At 37.5% G+C, this 14,997-nt stretch overlaps 1 protein-coding gene across 1 annotated transcript in view; it reads left to right on the forward strand.

Moving 5' to 3' along the window:
• The window catches only part of LOC149572967 (SH3 domain-containing protein), a 122,734-nt gene that overhangs the window by 9,486 nt on the left and 98,251 nt on the right, over positions 1-14,997 (forward strand). The window contains exons 2-6 of the mRNA XM_089814098.1: positions 1,452-1,511; positions 1,617-1,709; positions 2,032-2,260; positions 6,068-6,174; positions 6,388-6,453. Of these exons, the coding sequence (XP_089670224.1) occupies positions 1,452-1,511; positions 1,617-1,709; positions 2,032-2,260; positions 6,068-6,174; positions 6,388-6,453 (555 nt within the window). The remainder of the gene's footprint in view (positions 1-1,451; positions 1,512-1,616; positions 1,710-2,031; positions 2,261-6,067; positions 6,175-6,387; positions 6,454-14,997) is intronic.

A 14,997-nucleotide genomic window follows, 5' to 3' on the forward strand; every position in this document is an offset into this window, starting at 1 on the left:
CTTATTCATTTATAGAAGTGATAATTTTTGTGGCTGGATTTTTCTCCTCAAGTCGGAGGGTTTTCCCAGGATACTTACCTTGTTCTTGGTTTTGTATTCATTATATATTTTGTGCTGTTTATCTTAAATCTTGGTAAAAAATCAATCAAGTGGAACCTAGATGAACCAGTATTATTCATTGTGTGAAAAATAAAATTGGACATAAGTAGACACTGAATATAGCCGTCAAGATGCTGCTTAAATAACATGGAAAGATGTAGGAATTTTGTGCAAATTATCATTAATTGGTACTGCAGAGACAATATTCTGTGCGGTAATTTCATCTAAGAACAGATTTTGGATTGAAGGATAGAAAAGAGAATTAATCATATATCAATGTCTGAGTAAGCAGTGAGTTGAAGATACTGTTAGTTAATAAATCAAGTTGCAGTTATGAATTACGAGCGTGACAATTAGGATAAATGCAGAAGTGAACTATGGTAGTTATGGTGGGGGGACAATGCTTCATGATAAGACATCTCTGAAATAAAATTCCCATGGACCTGCCGCTTAGAAACTGTTCCCTTTTATATTTCTAAATTCATTGTCTATGTCACTATGTCTGTACTCCACAAATCATAATGCAACAACCAAGGAAACAAAACCATTAGAGATTTAATTCCAGAGGCTTTAACACCCAAGATTCTACTAGGTTTATACATTGGTAGCTCTAGAAGAAGGGGTTCTTTGTTGCCACTGGAATCCACCTTGGTACCACATTTATATTATAATGAGCCCATTTTAGAGGCCAAAATTTTGTTAGGAAGACTTTTCCTGGAATACACTTTATAAAAAATTACAGAAGAACAGCGATTGGCTAAAATTGTCAGTTTTGTTGCTCTTCTTGAGAACCCTTTTTGTTATTTTTTTATGTACTATATGCTATGTATGTGGTTCTAAATGTTGTATAGCAGATCATAGCTCTAAATCAATGTGTAGAGCAGTAGAGGTACTATCCATTGTGGATGAATCTATTCTTGTTGTCTAATGACAGAACACATTTGAAGTTGATATGGAATGAGGGTGTCTCTCCTTATATGATATATCCACGTGCAGCATAAGTAGATAACTTCAGCCTTAATTAGCATTCAAAACATTAACGGTCAGTTTTAAACAAAATATTGCTGACGTGAAGTATCTGAATTAAATACATAGTATTAGCAGAGATAATCAAGAGCAGGAGAGCACCAAAAATAAATAAATTTTAGTGTCAAGAACATCTAGCATACATTATCACCAGTGTTGGCAACAAAATAGAAGATTATACATGCACATAAATGATAATGATATCTCTTAGTTTCATGTATTTGTCATGAGCATTATATCAGTTGGGGAGTACACCAAGAACTGCCAGAGCTTGGAATGTCTCTAGTGATTTGCCAGGTAGACTTACAGGACACCTTGATTTGCAGCCTTTGTCTTACTCACAACTTGCAAGGAGTATTCATGAACTTGCTGCATCGGCTGATCAGGTTAGTGGTTGCTATTTCCTTTCACTTTTATGTTTTTCTCTGGTAATTCTAGGTCGGGTTTGTAGCTTATGTATCAGATTTAACTTTCCTGCAACTTTGATACAGAAAAGTTCACAAAAGCAGCTAGTACATCAAGTGTTTCCCAAACTTGCTGTGTATAATTCAGTTGACCCTTCGTTGGCACCTTCACTTGTCATGGTATGTCACTGTCAACCAGCATCACATTTTGCAAATTTTGGTACTTGTATTTTTTGTAATTCATAAATGCTACAAGCTATTTCAATTTTGAATATATCCCCTTGATTTGTTTACAATCATGACTCAAAAAGTTGAATAATTTTGTCACAATATTCGCAGCTTTTCAGTATCAGTAGTAGATATGATATTGGCACTGTATTGGGATTTTTTGAAAACTTGCAGTTGTTTCAATAAAACTTGTTAGACCAGGTTTTGATTTTGTATTGGTAAAAACATGTTCTGTCGTTGTTAGTCTTTAATGGGTGGTTCTGTAAACCTGCAGCTTCATCAACAATGTGAAGATAGGAGTGTTTTGCGCTATATATACTACTACTTGGCAAGGATTTTATCAGATACAGGTGCACAGGGTATAAGTGCTGGTGGTGGAATACCAACTCCTAATTGGGATGCTCTTGCTGACCTGGATGCAGTAGGAGGGGTGACACGAGCAGATGTTGTACCTCGAATTATTGAACAGCTTACTGCTGAAGCATCAAATGCTGATGTTGAAGGTATGGTTGCTTGAGCATTCATTGGCAAATCTTTAATGGAAGAACTTCAACTTGTTCGCTGTGTAATTGTTATCAAGAATATTATTGCAGACTAGCTATAAGAGCCCTAGGGAAGAGGTTAAGTATACAGAATATTTGGTCAACCATGGAATTTTAGTTTTAGTTTTCTTAGCTCTTTTACCAAGACTAGTGCTTTGGGTAAGGGTTTTGCATGTTAGCTGGCTATTGTGTTCCTATATAATACATGGAAACTCTTTTAGAATCTTTGATTATTAAATGGTTGACATATCAACTTGTTAAGGTTGATTTCAAAGCTAACTGAAGAAACATGCTCTACCTTATAAGTTCATCAATGTGTCTTTGTCTAATTTTTTTTTTCTGTTGGAAGAATCTGCTCTTTTATGTGAGACACAAAATCAAAGTATAAATGTGAGCGCTAAGGGAGGAAGGAAACTTGTCACGCCCCCATAAAAACAGCAATATGAATTGCCTTTCAACAGCAATCTTATTTTTATGAGGGAGACTGAGATATGCGATCCTTAGTGTTATCAGCATTCTGCATTACACACAGTTGATCAATGTATTAGACAGAGGTGTGATCAAAGGACTGCAATCTAAGTCAGCACTGATGCAGCAGTTTATATGTTAAGAGCATCAAATTAATATTCGTTATTATTCACCAATGGAGCGATTTCAAACAACAACGATTCACAATGGATGTATTTAAGGGAAGCTACTATTGGGAGGGTTGTGAGTTGTGACCATAGAATAGGCACATACCCTCATTACTGATTGGACTTGATTGCATTTAATAAGTAAGATAACATCAAAGAAACATAGAAAACTGTACAAGCAACAGGCAGTCAATAAAGAAAAGTATCTTCAGATTCCGATGTCCACCTTGTTCGTAGCAGCTTTAATTTCCATCACTGCGGTATGCCATATATTATAACAATGTCTTGGCAGATCAGTGTTATGTAATATAATATTATTACTGTAGATATTACATAATCTTAATCTATGTGTATAAAATATAGGATAAATGTAATGATATCTCTAGAACCCTAACTGATCTGACATGTCATTGTGGAGGGGAGATATGGTACATGCAAGGAGAGAAAGTAGTTAAAGATCCAACTGAGTGAAGCAGGAGGTTAAATGATGTATGTGCTGTCGTGCCTCTGATCTCTGAAGTTAAGCAGGAGGCAATGTGGTGGTTGTACTTCTGGACCCCTAAACTTGTTGGATAGGCTCAAAGGCGCCTTGTATGATCTGCTGTGGGTGCTCCATGTGGATGGGACTTCAAAGGCATCTATTGAATATCCAGAGAGTTGTAATGCTATATGTACATTATTGAGTGTCATGCTCATTTATATTGTGATACTAACTGAGTTTCAGGCTCAAGATTAAGTACTTATCTGACAATACACATTGCCGAATGTCTTCCATATTCTAAATAGGAATTTTAGGGCAAATTGAGGAAGTCCTTATAGGGGATATTGCAATTGGCATCAGAGCAACTATCCTGCCACCTATGAAAAGTAGTTGATGTAACCTAGACAAAGGGCTTAAAGGGATAAAGAAAGAGAAAGAAGAAAGCTTGCGTCCACCAAACATCCTACAGTAAACAACAGCATGGGCGAATAGATGAGCAATGAGTTGAAGAGCTTCATGGAGCAAGCAGCTGAAGCTCTCATGGAACAGAGTGAGAGAAATGAAAGAACCACCTAACTTCTCCTCCAAGCCATCCAAAATATGTAATCATTCTCTACTCCACCAACCGAATGGGAGGAACAGCTCCAACCAATGAGAATAACAATAATATTTCCCCGAGGACATCAAACCCTAGGCCAAGAAGGCCCCTTTTCTACATAGAGAAGAACACATGGAAGAGGAGGCAAACACCCCACCCCTGGATAATATTGATGGAATTTTGAAGCATACTCTAGACTTGACCCAAAAAGGAAAACTTGTGTTTGCAACTTGTGCTGTTTTCTAAATTATTGTCTTTTATATGCACGTGTATATTGAGGGTTTCTATTGAAGGGGTTTAGAGTAAATATTTGTTTCTGAGGATTGTGTGAAGAATATCCTATCTGTTATAACTTATAGATCACCAAGTCTAGTAGTTCATTCTGGCTTCCTAGAATTATCTCTGCCTCCCCCTGAGGCCAGAACTCAATTTCCTAGGAAGAGTAAAATCTTGTTTAGTCTCCTGCAATAAAAGAATATCAGGCAGCTATTTATCCTATAGTCTTCTGTGACACTCCCCTAATGTTCCAAGAGATTATCTTCACGGAGGTTTCTTGTTGCTCAAAAAGATAACTTCAACTTGAGATGATATCCAAGAACCATAACTGCATTTGGGGGAAATCATATTTTGATGTTTCCAAAAATTCCTTTCCTTTTGTTATTGTGTATATGTTTTGAAGGTATGCCTTTAATAAACCTTGATCTGAGCTTCATTCTTTCATGGGATCTACCAATTTCTACTAGTTTCCTGATCTGTCACCATTAGGAGGTCAGAGCTCCGTTTTCAGCTCGACTTGCTTATCTCTCTTCTTTTTCACTAGATAGTTTGAATAAGGTCCTTTCACATTTTTTTCCTCCAAGTGATTCTCATTTTCATCTCTGCTGTGATTCCAGAAATTGAGTTTCAAAGATATTTCCCTTTTCTTCAATCCCTTAAGTTATTGTCTATTTTTCATCTTCTTTGTTGGCTCTTCCATTGAGGTTCCACCATTTTTCTATTGATCATCTTCTTCCTCTCGGGTTTGCTGAGCCATCTTTGACATTTCTTCAGCTATGTGTTCCTTTGGTTGCATGTCGTTTGTTTTGTACTGAGAGAATTCTCTGGAATTGTAGCTGTATTCATGACATCCACTGCGTCCAAGTGTAGCTGGACAGACCCTTGCTGTGGTATGGTCTCAATCTATCAGTTGCCCTTCCAAGGAACTGGCTATGGATTAGGAACATATTTGAATCTAAATTTGTTGTAAGGAAATCAATCTCATCCAGATCAGGGTGGTGTTTGGGATCTTTCGGTGAGTTTGTAGCTGAGGTGCCAGTGTCTAATGAATCAACCTGTATCTCTGAAAAATAAGGCCCGCCCCACAAAATCCCCATCTCTATCAGATTTGCTAGCAAAGACAACTATTGAAAAAAAACTTTTGCAAAGGTTTCAATTTCATTATCTCCATTGATTTTACAGAAACATCAGACCCATCCATACAACTCTTGTTGGGAGAGCTAAAGTTTCAGAAATCTGCATATCAGGCAATAACCATGGAGGGATGCTACATTTTTCTTACATTCTATAATAACCACATTGACGATCAGGTTCAATTCCATTGTAGATGTGCAATGGCTAGTGGAGTTCTTAGGGGAGGTGATCTTCTTTTTACTTGCTTGAACAATGGCAGTCTTTCAATCTCTTCTCTTTCTTTGCTAGTGATGCTCTGGGATCTGCAAGCTTGGGAACCCCCTTCAAGCTCTGTTCTTGATAGATGAAACCAGAGAATTCTTTGTGAAGGGTCACACTAATACTGAACTAGGGAGCCAAGGCTCCAGATGATCAACCAGAAGACGAAACCCAAGCAGAAACTCATCACAATATTCTGCACCCTTCTCTCACTTTCATTTGTTTTGGATACAATTTTGAAAAGCTTGCAGAACTTTTAAAATTGCCTGTTTGATTACTGTCATTTTTCTAGCAATTTGTCGATTAGTTATTTCTTATATTCATTGCATTGAGATATTATAAATTTTAGTCTTCCTGTATTGATGTCTTTTTGTTGATACTTGCAGTTCATGCTCGCCGTGTTGCAGCATTAAAGGCCCTGACATGTGGTCCAATCAACAACACTGAGTTTTTGAGCAAGTTGTATGAAATTATATTTGGGATTCTGGAAAAGGTTAGCATAGCATGAAAATGAATTAAAAATTACATTGTATGTCTGTCCTGTCACCAGCATGGAATATTTCAATGTTCAGATCACTAGCTATATGCTACTTAAAAATTGTTTCTCTAATTTCTTGTCCCTTGTGACAACAATTATGTACTATTGTTTTTGCCCCCATCTGCTTCATGAAGACACTTGATAGTAAACTAATATTCTTGATTACAGGTTGCTGATGCTGGTAAAGTAAGGCGAAAAAAGGGAATGTTTGGGAGACAAACATTAGATAAAGAGGTATGCTACATTTCTCAAATTGATTCTTCTACATAACATCATGCCTTAATGTGTAAATTTATATTAAGTCTTGAGAGGGTTTTTAGGACTGGTGGGTGGTTGCTATCTTGAATGGGAGCACCATTTTCAAGTAGAAAGTCAATTGACAATTTCATTTGCTCCCTTTATTGTCATTCTTAACTATGAAGAGATTAAATTGTAATGGGCACCCTAGAAATGCCCAAAAACTAAACAACCGCTGATAGGAATTTTGTCAAACAGTTTACATCCAACTCCTTATTCCTCCGTTACTAATCTAACCCTTTATGACTTTGGGAATGAAACATTTATATTGTTTGCTTGTATGGAATTGAAAATCACTCAACATGAACAAAAGAAAGTATTACAGCTGATAAGATGTAATTTTCAGAATTAATTAAAATCAAATACATGGCAGATTATTAACTCACTAATTGTTCCACTATTATTGACATAATGCTTCAGCAAATGTTATTAAACCTGCTGCTATAGTGACATGAATAGTGCTGTGTGAATAGTGCCGCATGAACAGTACCCACGTGAATAGTGCTGCTACAGTATTTTGTCTTCCAAACAATCCAATATCTTCATAAAATCATTCTCACAAAGTAGCATAAGCGTCAGATGAGTAAAGAAAGAGATATGAGCAAAACATCAATTTGCTTGTAGCTGGAAACACACTCAATCTGCCTGATAATGAAGCTGATAACAATGGATTCCAAAGGCCAAACCCCAAGGGATTGATGTCTAGAATGTCAGAAGAGAGGATAGACGTCCTCTAATGCCAAGAATGGATCTGCAACTCACATATTGATTTTTTCCTCATATTCAACCTGCTGAATGAAGCCACTAACTCTCCCTTTTATTCTTTCTCCAAGGGTCGATTCAACTCATATGAGCAATGTGGGATAAAAGATGTGCAATATAAAACATATTAAAATAATCACTTATGTCTGCCTTAAGTGCCCCCTCTGATTTGCACATATTTTCATAAAATTTAATATTAAAGTAACACTTTAATAGTTTAAATGTAACTTCAATAATACTTCAGGCATAAAAATATATTAGCTATCGGACTCCGAACAACACGAGTGATAACTCGTCGAAAAGCTCTCGCTGAGGAGCATCAAATCCAATCACCAAATCTAGCCTTCCTTGTGTCCTATTGACTTACTAAAAATAGCATGCCTGGGACTGAGTAAATCAACTCCGTTTTGGCCCAAACTGGAGATGACTAGGCCATAACAATCTAAGATCCCTTTAAACCCTTCGTTAGCCCTTGGGACCATGTAGAATTAGGCTAACACACACACACTTGGTCGACTGCTAAAGTGGGGACATTATAGTCCGCCCCCTTGAAATTGCTTGTCCTCAAGCAATCTCAGTCCAACTTGCTGAATAGCCTACTCACTCTCCCATGTAGCATCCTCCTCCGACATGTCTTTCCATCTGACAAAATACTCTTTCACTATCCTAGTTCTGAGTTTCCTCTCTTAGGTGTCCATAATAGCCTTAGGCACTAACTCGAGCTTCCCCTCCTCATCCAAAGGGGATAAATCTGTAGAAGGAACTACACTCTGACCAATGGCTTTCTTAAGCCTCGATACATGAAATACATTGTGCACTCAATTGCCCTCTGGAAGCTCAAGCTTATAGGCGACTTCGCCCACTCTGCAAATCACCCTATAGGGACCATAAAATCTAGGCTTTAGCTTCTCTGCTCCGCTCTTCTTGAGCGATGACTACTCTCGAATGTAATGGGGTGTCTCTCCTGTTTCAATACTGCTCCTATCCTGTCTCCTAAAGCATCACATTGAAGCTCAAATGGCTTCGTGAAATTAGGTAGATCTAGAACCAGACAAGATGACATCACTTGTTTGAAGTGATCAAAACATCTCTGCGCTGCCTCTGTCCATGTGAAGGCTCCTTTCTTAGTGACATTTGTCAAAGGTGCGACAATCTGTGACAATCCCCTCATGAACCTCTTGTAAAAACCACATAAACCAAAGAACCCCTTAAGCTGTGTGAGGTTTGTGGGAGTAGGCCAATTCACAATAGCTCTATACTTTTCAGGATCAACTCGAACACCATCGGCACTAATTGATATGCCCTATGTAAAGGAGCTCAGTCATACCAAACTCGCATTTTGATTCCTTAGCATACAATGACTCTCTATCCAGAATAGATAACACCTCTAGATGCTGCAATTACTTCTCCCAGGTCTTATTGAAGACCAAGATGTCATCAAAGAAGATCAAGATGAATCTCCTCAATTGCCCCCTGAACACCTGGTTCATATAACTTTGAAATGTGGTGGGTGCATTGGTTAGCCTAGATGGCATGACCATAAACTCGAAGTGGCCATAGTGACATTAGAAGGCTGTCTTCTCGATGTCCTCTGCTCATCTTGATCTAGGGGTATCCGGATTGTAAATCGATTTTAGTGAAGAAGTGTGCACCATGCAACTCATTAATGAGCTCATCAATCATAGGAATGGGATACCTTTTTTTAATTGTTTTCTTATTCAGTGCCCTGTAATTGATGCACATGCACATCGTCCCATCCTTCTTCTTTACAAGAACTACTGTTGATGCAAAAGGGCTTTTGCTAGACCTAATGTGCCTCATCTCTAGTAGCACCTTAATTGCCTTCTTTATCTCATCCTTGTGTTTCTTAGGATGAGATAGGGGGTAATCATGACCGGTTTGGGTCACTCGAGCTCAATAACATGCTCTATTCCCCTGTCAGGAGGAACCCCATGTGGAATATCACCAAATACTTTGGCATGCTTGCCAAGTATCTCTTGGATATTTGGTGGATGACTCTTTACTTGTGGCTCTTGTGGAGCTGGCATAATGAACATTCTGCTGCCCATTCTATGTCACTATGCCGAAAAAGTCTCTGCATTCTCCTTAAGGAGACTACTTTGCAACTCCCATCTGAAAGTCCTCTAATTACAGCAATTCTACCCTCCTGTTGGAAGCTCATATCCAATTTTGCTAGGTTGAGTGTGAACTCAACTAGCGAGGTCATCCATGTCATGCCGATGATGACATCATAGTCTCCCATGTCTACTACATAGAAATCATCTTCCAACTCATAGCCATCTCCAAACTTGATATGAAGATTAGATATCTTCCGAGTGCATAATAATTTGTCACCATTAGCTACCATGACTCTTAACCCAGCAGGCTCCTTAGTCTGTAAGCCTCTCGTGGCTACAAATTGTGCATCTATGAAGTTATGTGTAGCCCTAGTGTCAATGAGAGAGATCACTTTCTGCCCTTGGATAGTACCCTTGACCCTAAATGTGATCACCTTTTGAGCCCCTATCAATCGTGCCAACAACCTATCATCCTTAGGAATGATGTTCTCCTCTAGAGTGCTACTTTCATCCGAATCAGAGTGCTGATCCTCCCCCTCCGACTGTGACTATTTTGCTGAAAAATACTCCATTTGATTTGCCTTAGCCTTGAGAGGGCACTTTTGAGATAAGTCCCAAGATTCTCTACAATGAAAACACAACTTCTTCCTCCTCAACTCATTCAGGGTGTCATCCAACTTCCTATTATCCCCTTTTGGCTGTGCATCATGGTAAAAATGTTTTTTGTCCTTATCCTTATCCTTCTTCGTATGTGAATCCCTAGGCTGAAATTTGCTCCTAAAAGAAGAAGGTGCTAAGTCACGAGCCTTCTTAGTGGCCTCTTGTAATGTAGCCGGGTCATGCCCCTTGACCCAACCCCTCAAGGGATCTGAGAGTCCATCCTTAAATAGCACTACTAATCTCCTCTCTGAAATATCTATAACCAACATAACTATCCTCTGAAATTCACTGATGTACGTCTCAACTGATCCCCACTGCTTGAGCTGTGCCAACTCTTTAAACTGTAACTCGGGATCTTTGGTATCAAATTTCTCTATGAGTCTCTTAGTGAACTCCTTGTAAGATGTGATTTGATTATGCCCCAAGGTTACTATGGCATGGTGACACCACTCATGCGCTGGACCACCCAAATGAATAGTTGCATACTTGATAGCCTCCTCCTTAGGCATCGGATTCTGTTGGAAGTACGTATCTACCTTCTGCACCCAAGCTTGTGTAGTCATCTTCCCTAAAGCATCCTAATAAGGTAAAGGAAGTTTTCCAACTTACTTTCTCAGCTCAAAGTTTTGATTTCTCCCTCCTGCTCTAGGCATGTGTCTCATCCTCAAGTCCATATAATCTTTGAAGGAAATATCCGTCTGAAACTCCGGTCCACTAGCCTTCCAATCCCTCTTGAACTGATCTTGTAACTCGGTAATCTGCGGTCTGTTTACTGGTTGAATTAGATCTCTGGGTGGGAAGATGGGTAGATCTCTAGGTAGAAGAAGTCTCGAGCTTGCTGTCCGAGTTGGGCGTGCAACATGTCTAAAGTTATCAGCCTCATTCCCATTGTTGCCATGTCCATTATTATTACCAGTAATGTTATTCTCAGGAACATTGTTGTTGCCTTGGCCTCCATTACTATCATTGCCCCCATTTCCATTGTTTGTATCACCTGGACTAATATTGACGCCCATCTGTCTAGCCATAAGCTGCAACATCATATCGATTCGCCTATTTTGCTCCTGTTGCATACGTTGCCCCTGCTCTAGCATACCTAGTAATTGTCTAAACATTACCTCCTCCTGATCTGGACCGACATTCCTGCCTTTGCCTATTCCTGTATTCCTGTCATCTCGATCACCCATACTATTGTCTTGTTCAAAGAATAACTCCTCTATGTTTGTATGACTGGATTCTATGTCCACCTACACGGATGAACTAGATTGCTCTCTTTGTGCGTCTAAATCTTTGTCGCCTTGCTCTGGTATGGCATAAGTTAATGGCCTTTGTTGCATGCTCAACATACAATCTTAACCTATTTTATTTTTGACTTTAGTGTTTTGACATTTCGTCAAACACTTTTCCCTCAATCCGTCTGTTCCAAATTCCTTGTAAGGCCTCCACAGGATGGCAAAACTTAAAGCTCTGATACCACTATTACAACTAAATTAAATGTTACTTTAATAATACCTCAGGCATAAAAATATATTAGCTATCGGACTTCAAACAACACAAGTGATAGCTCATCGGAAAGCTCCCGCCAAGGACTATCATATCCAATCACCAAAACTAGCCTCCCCTGTGTCTTGTTGACTTATTAAAAATAGTAAGTATGCCTGAGACTGAGTAAATCAACTCCGTTTTGGCCCAAACTGGAGATGACTAGGCCAAAACACTCTAAGATCCCTTTAAATCCTTTGTTAGCCTCGGGACCATGTAGAACTAGGCTAACACACACACACTTGGTAGACTACTAAAGTGGGGACATTACATAAATGAAGAAATTATTATTTGTGTCTTTTGATGAGTTACAGAGGCAAACAACAATATCCTATGAGGCTTGGGTAGTTTATTGATGTTAATAGTTCTACCATCATGTAAAACATTTAAATACTTTATGCTGTTGTACCTTGTTTAGGAGAAAGAGAAGCATTTTTCACATACCTTATGTTAGTCAATCAATGCAATATATCTGCTGCTAATGATGGCGATGGAAATTTATCCTCTTCCCCTTATCAAATCTGAAATGTTATTATATAATTGTTTATAACATGTTTTCAGCAGAGAATATTCATATAAATAGATAAACACAATGCTTTGCTACTATGCAAATAGACTTATGAAGGCAAAAATCGGGCCAACAAGAAACTGCCATGTAGGATAGAGGCTCGTGTATTAAAGACAATTTTTTAAAACCCGATCCTTTGCATTGGGTAGGAGGGTTGTACCATCAAACACAATCAACAGTTGCTGAAAGTAGCTCAAAGGGAAAAATCAAATCTAGAACCTTTGAAAAGTAAACCTTTGCTATGTCTAGTGTTATAAAATTTAATATAGGGCAGCAAATCACTGCACTTTGTTAATTACCCTTGTTCTGTCATTCTTGTTTGTCCCTTCTAAACATTATTTTACTTTCTCCTAAACCATGACTGCTCTTGGAATTGGTTAGTAAGCCTGTAGAAAGATATATGTCAAAAGTGAGAACCTAATGCATCTCCTGTACCATTGGCAAATAAACATTGACAAAAAAATTAAAATAATTAATAAGACAAAAATAAAGAATATTATTGTAATATTGATGAGTAAATAATATGACAATGTACAATAGCAGGTATAAAATATTAAAAAAGAAAGTGCTGAACCTAAGTCTTCCAAATCATAGATTTGTTGGAAATGACAAAGCCATTTGATACAAATACAAAAACAAAGAAACATGTGATAAGAATGCCTCTCATTAAAATCATGCAAAGGGAGAAAGTGGTGACTGAAGTTTTATGCCATAGCAGGAGGATAACAATCTGTTTTTCAATCATCATCTAAATGGAAAATTTGGTTCTGATGATTGTTGAATTTATAGCATCAGTTGGACATGAGTGCATCTGATAACTGATCTTTGAGTCTTATAAATTTATATGACTTAAAGATCAGCTATCAGATTATATGACTCAAAGAGCAGTTATCAGATGCATTAATGCCCGACTGATGCTATAAATTCAAGAATCATCAGAACCAAATTTTCCATTTAGATGATGATTGAAAAACAGATTGTTATCCTCCTGCTATGGCATAAAACTTCCGTCACCACTTTTTCCCTTTGCATGATTGTAATGAGAGGCATTCTTATCACGTTTCTTTGTTTTTGTAATTGTATCAAATGGCTTTGTCATTTCCAACAAACCTATGATTTGGAAGACTTGGGTTTAGCACTTTCTTTTTTAATATTTTATACATACACACACACACAAATACACACATCTGCACATATATATCTGTAATGCTTCAAAATGATTAATCATGGTTCAATCTGAAACATCTCATGATTGTATCTGTTATGATGCCAAGGACCAAGTTTATGGTTGTAGAATGAATTATGTTAGGCACAGATCACTGACTGTGATCACCCGACAATTCATGATTGGGATCACAGATCATACTGAGATCATAATCAGTATTGAATTGTGGTCGATCAGTATGTATATTGTATTGTGTATTGTAATTGCCATCACCGATTATAATCGGGATTTGTTAAGTGTTGTCAATGGTTGTTAAGGGCAGTCGCACATAAGGACATGACCCTATAGGGCCTAAAGGCACCGTAGGGTCATGTTTCTACATGGGACATGATCCCTCCCACTTATATATGTATTGGCAAATTGATCGCTGGAAAAACAGCAAGAAAAACACATGCTATTACCTGTGATCTTCTCCTTTACATCTGCAACAACTATTAAAGCATTGGCATTAGAAATTGAAGGATACAATCTACAGAATAACATTTAGATACATACAAACAATAATCACATATCTGATAAAGTTTACTGTGAGGAATTTATTAGAATTCAGTATAGTGAATCTGTGATTAAGAAATAAGTTTAAACTTTACAACAGATCCAATTCCTTAACAATGATGCCATAAGAATATAATGTAGTTTGGGAGAGTTTTAATGGGCATCTGTAATGTCCCCTTTTGGGATTGCTCTAATTTTTACCCTAAAATCACAAATTTTATTAGAATAAGAATTGTAAGAAGGTTAGAGATATAACCTTACCACTTAAAATGTCCTTTTAACAAGATAAATCCTAATTTAGGTCCTGCACTGCTCAAAAATGGAATAAGAGAACATATACATTCATAGACTAAATATATTGTTAATATGATATAATCTATCTTATACATTTATAATGTGATATCCCCCTATTTGTAATAAGAAACTTAATAAAATAATAATATTATTAATGATGACCAATTCTCACTTTCTTGTTGGTAGAATAATAAATAATCTATCTACATAAACATTAGTATTATCAGAAATAATATAATTTGACAGCATTATTATTATTGAGAAGCAATAATAATATAATCTAATTACAAGCACAACTCGTTGTTGATGAGTGTGTAATGTCCCCAAGTAAGTTCAACTAATTATTTCTAAGTTGAGAAGAATAGCAGAATTGCAATAAGGGAGAGGCTTGTGTAAATCCAGCCAATCAGTTATTCCCAAGACAAGGTAGGATCAGAGACCCCAAGTGCCTTGCGGACAAGTCCGAGAAAGGCGTAAGGGCTTGGATAAAAAAAACCTTGAGGGAAACCGTTGAGTTTGGTGTCTAAGTCTCATGGACTGGAATAATAACCGGGACAGCATGGACTTCTCAGTTCACCTATAACTTATTTACTAATTCAAGCATATTAAGCATAGGCTCATTTATGAATAACTAGCTGAACTTACTTGGGTATATTACAATTGGTATCAGAGCTTTCATCTTACCATCCTGTTAATGCACCAAAGCCAAAGGCAAAAGGCCTTAAGAAGAAAAAAGAAAGAAATAAACAACAAACAGTAGAATGAGTGAACCAGTAAGCAATGAATTGAGAACATTCATGGAAATCACAACTAGAACATGAACAAAGAAAAATGAAGAGCCATGGAACTCATGAAAG

Source organism: Cupressus sempervirens, chromosome 2 (genome assembly GCF_028749045.1).
Source record: "Cupressus sempervirens isolate cs-2001-9-10 chromosome 2, ASM2874904v1, whole genome shotgun sequence".
Lineage (NCBI taxonomy): Eukaryota > Viridiplantae > Streptophyta > Pinopsida > Cupressales > Cupressaceae > Cupressus > Cupressus sempervirens.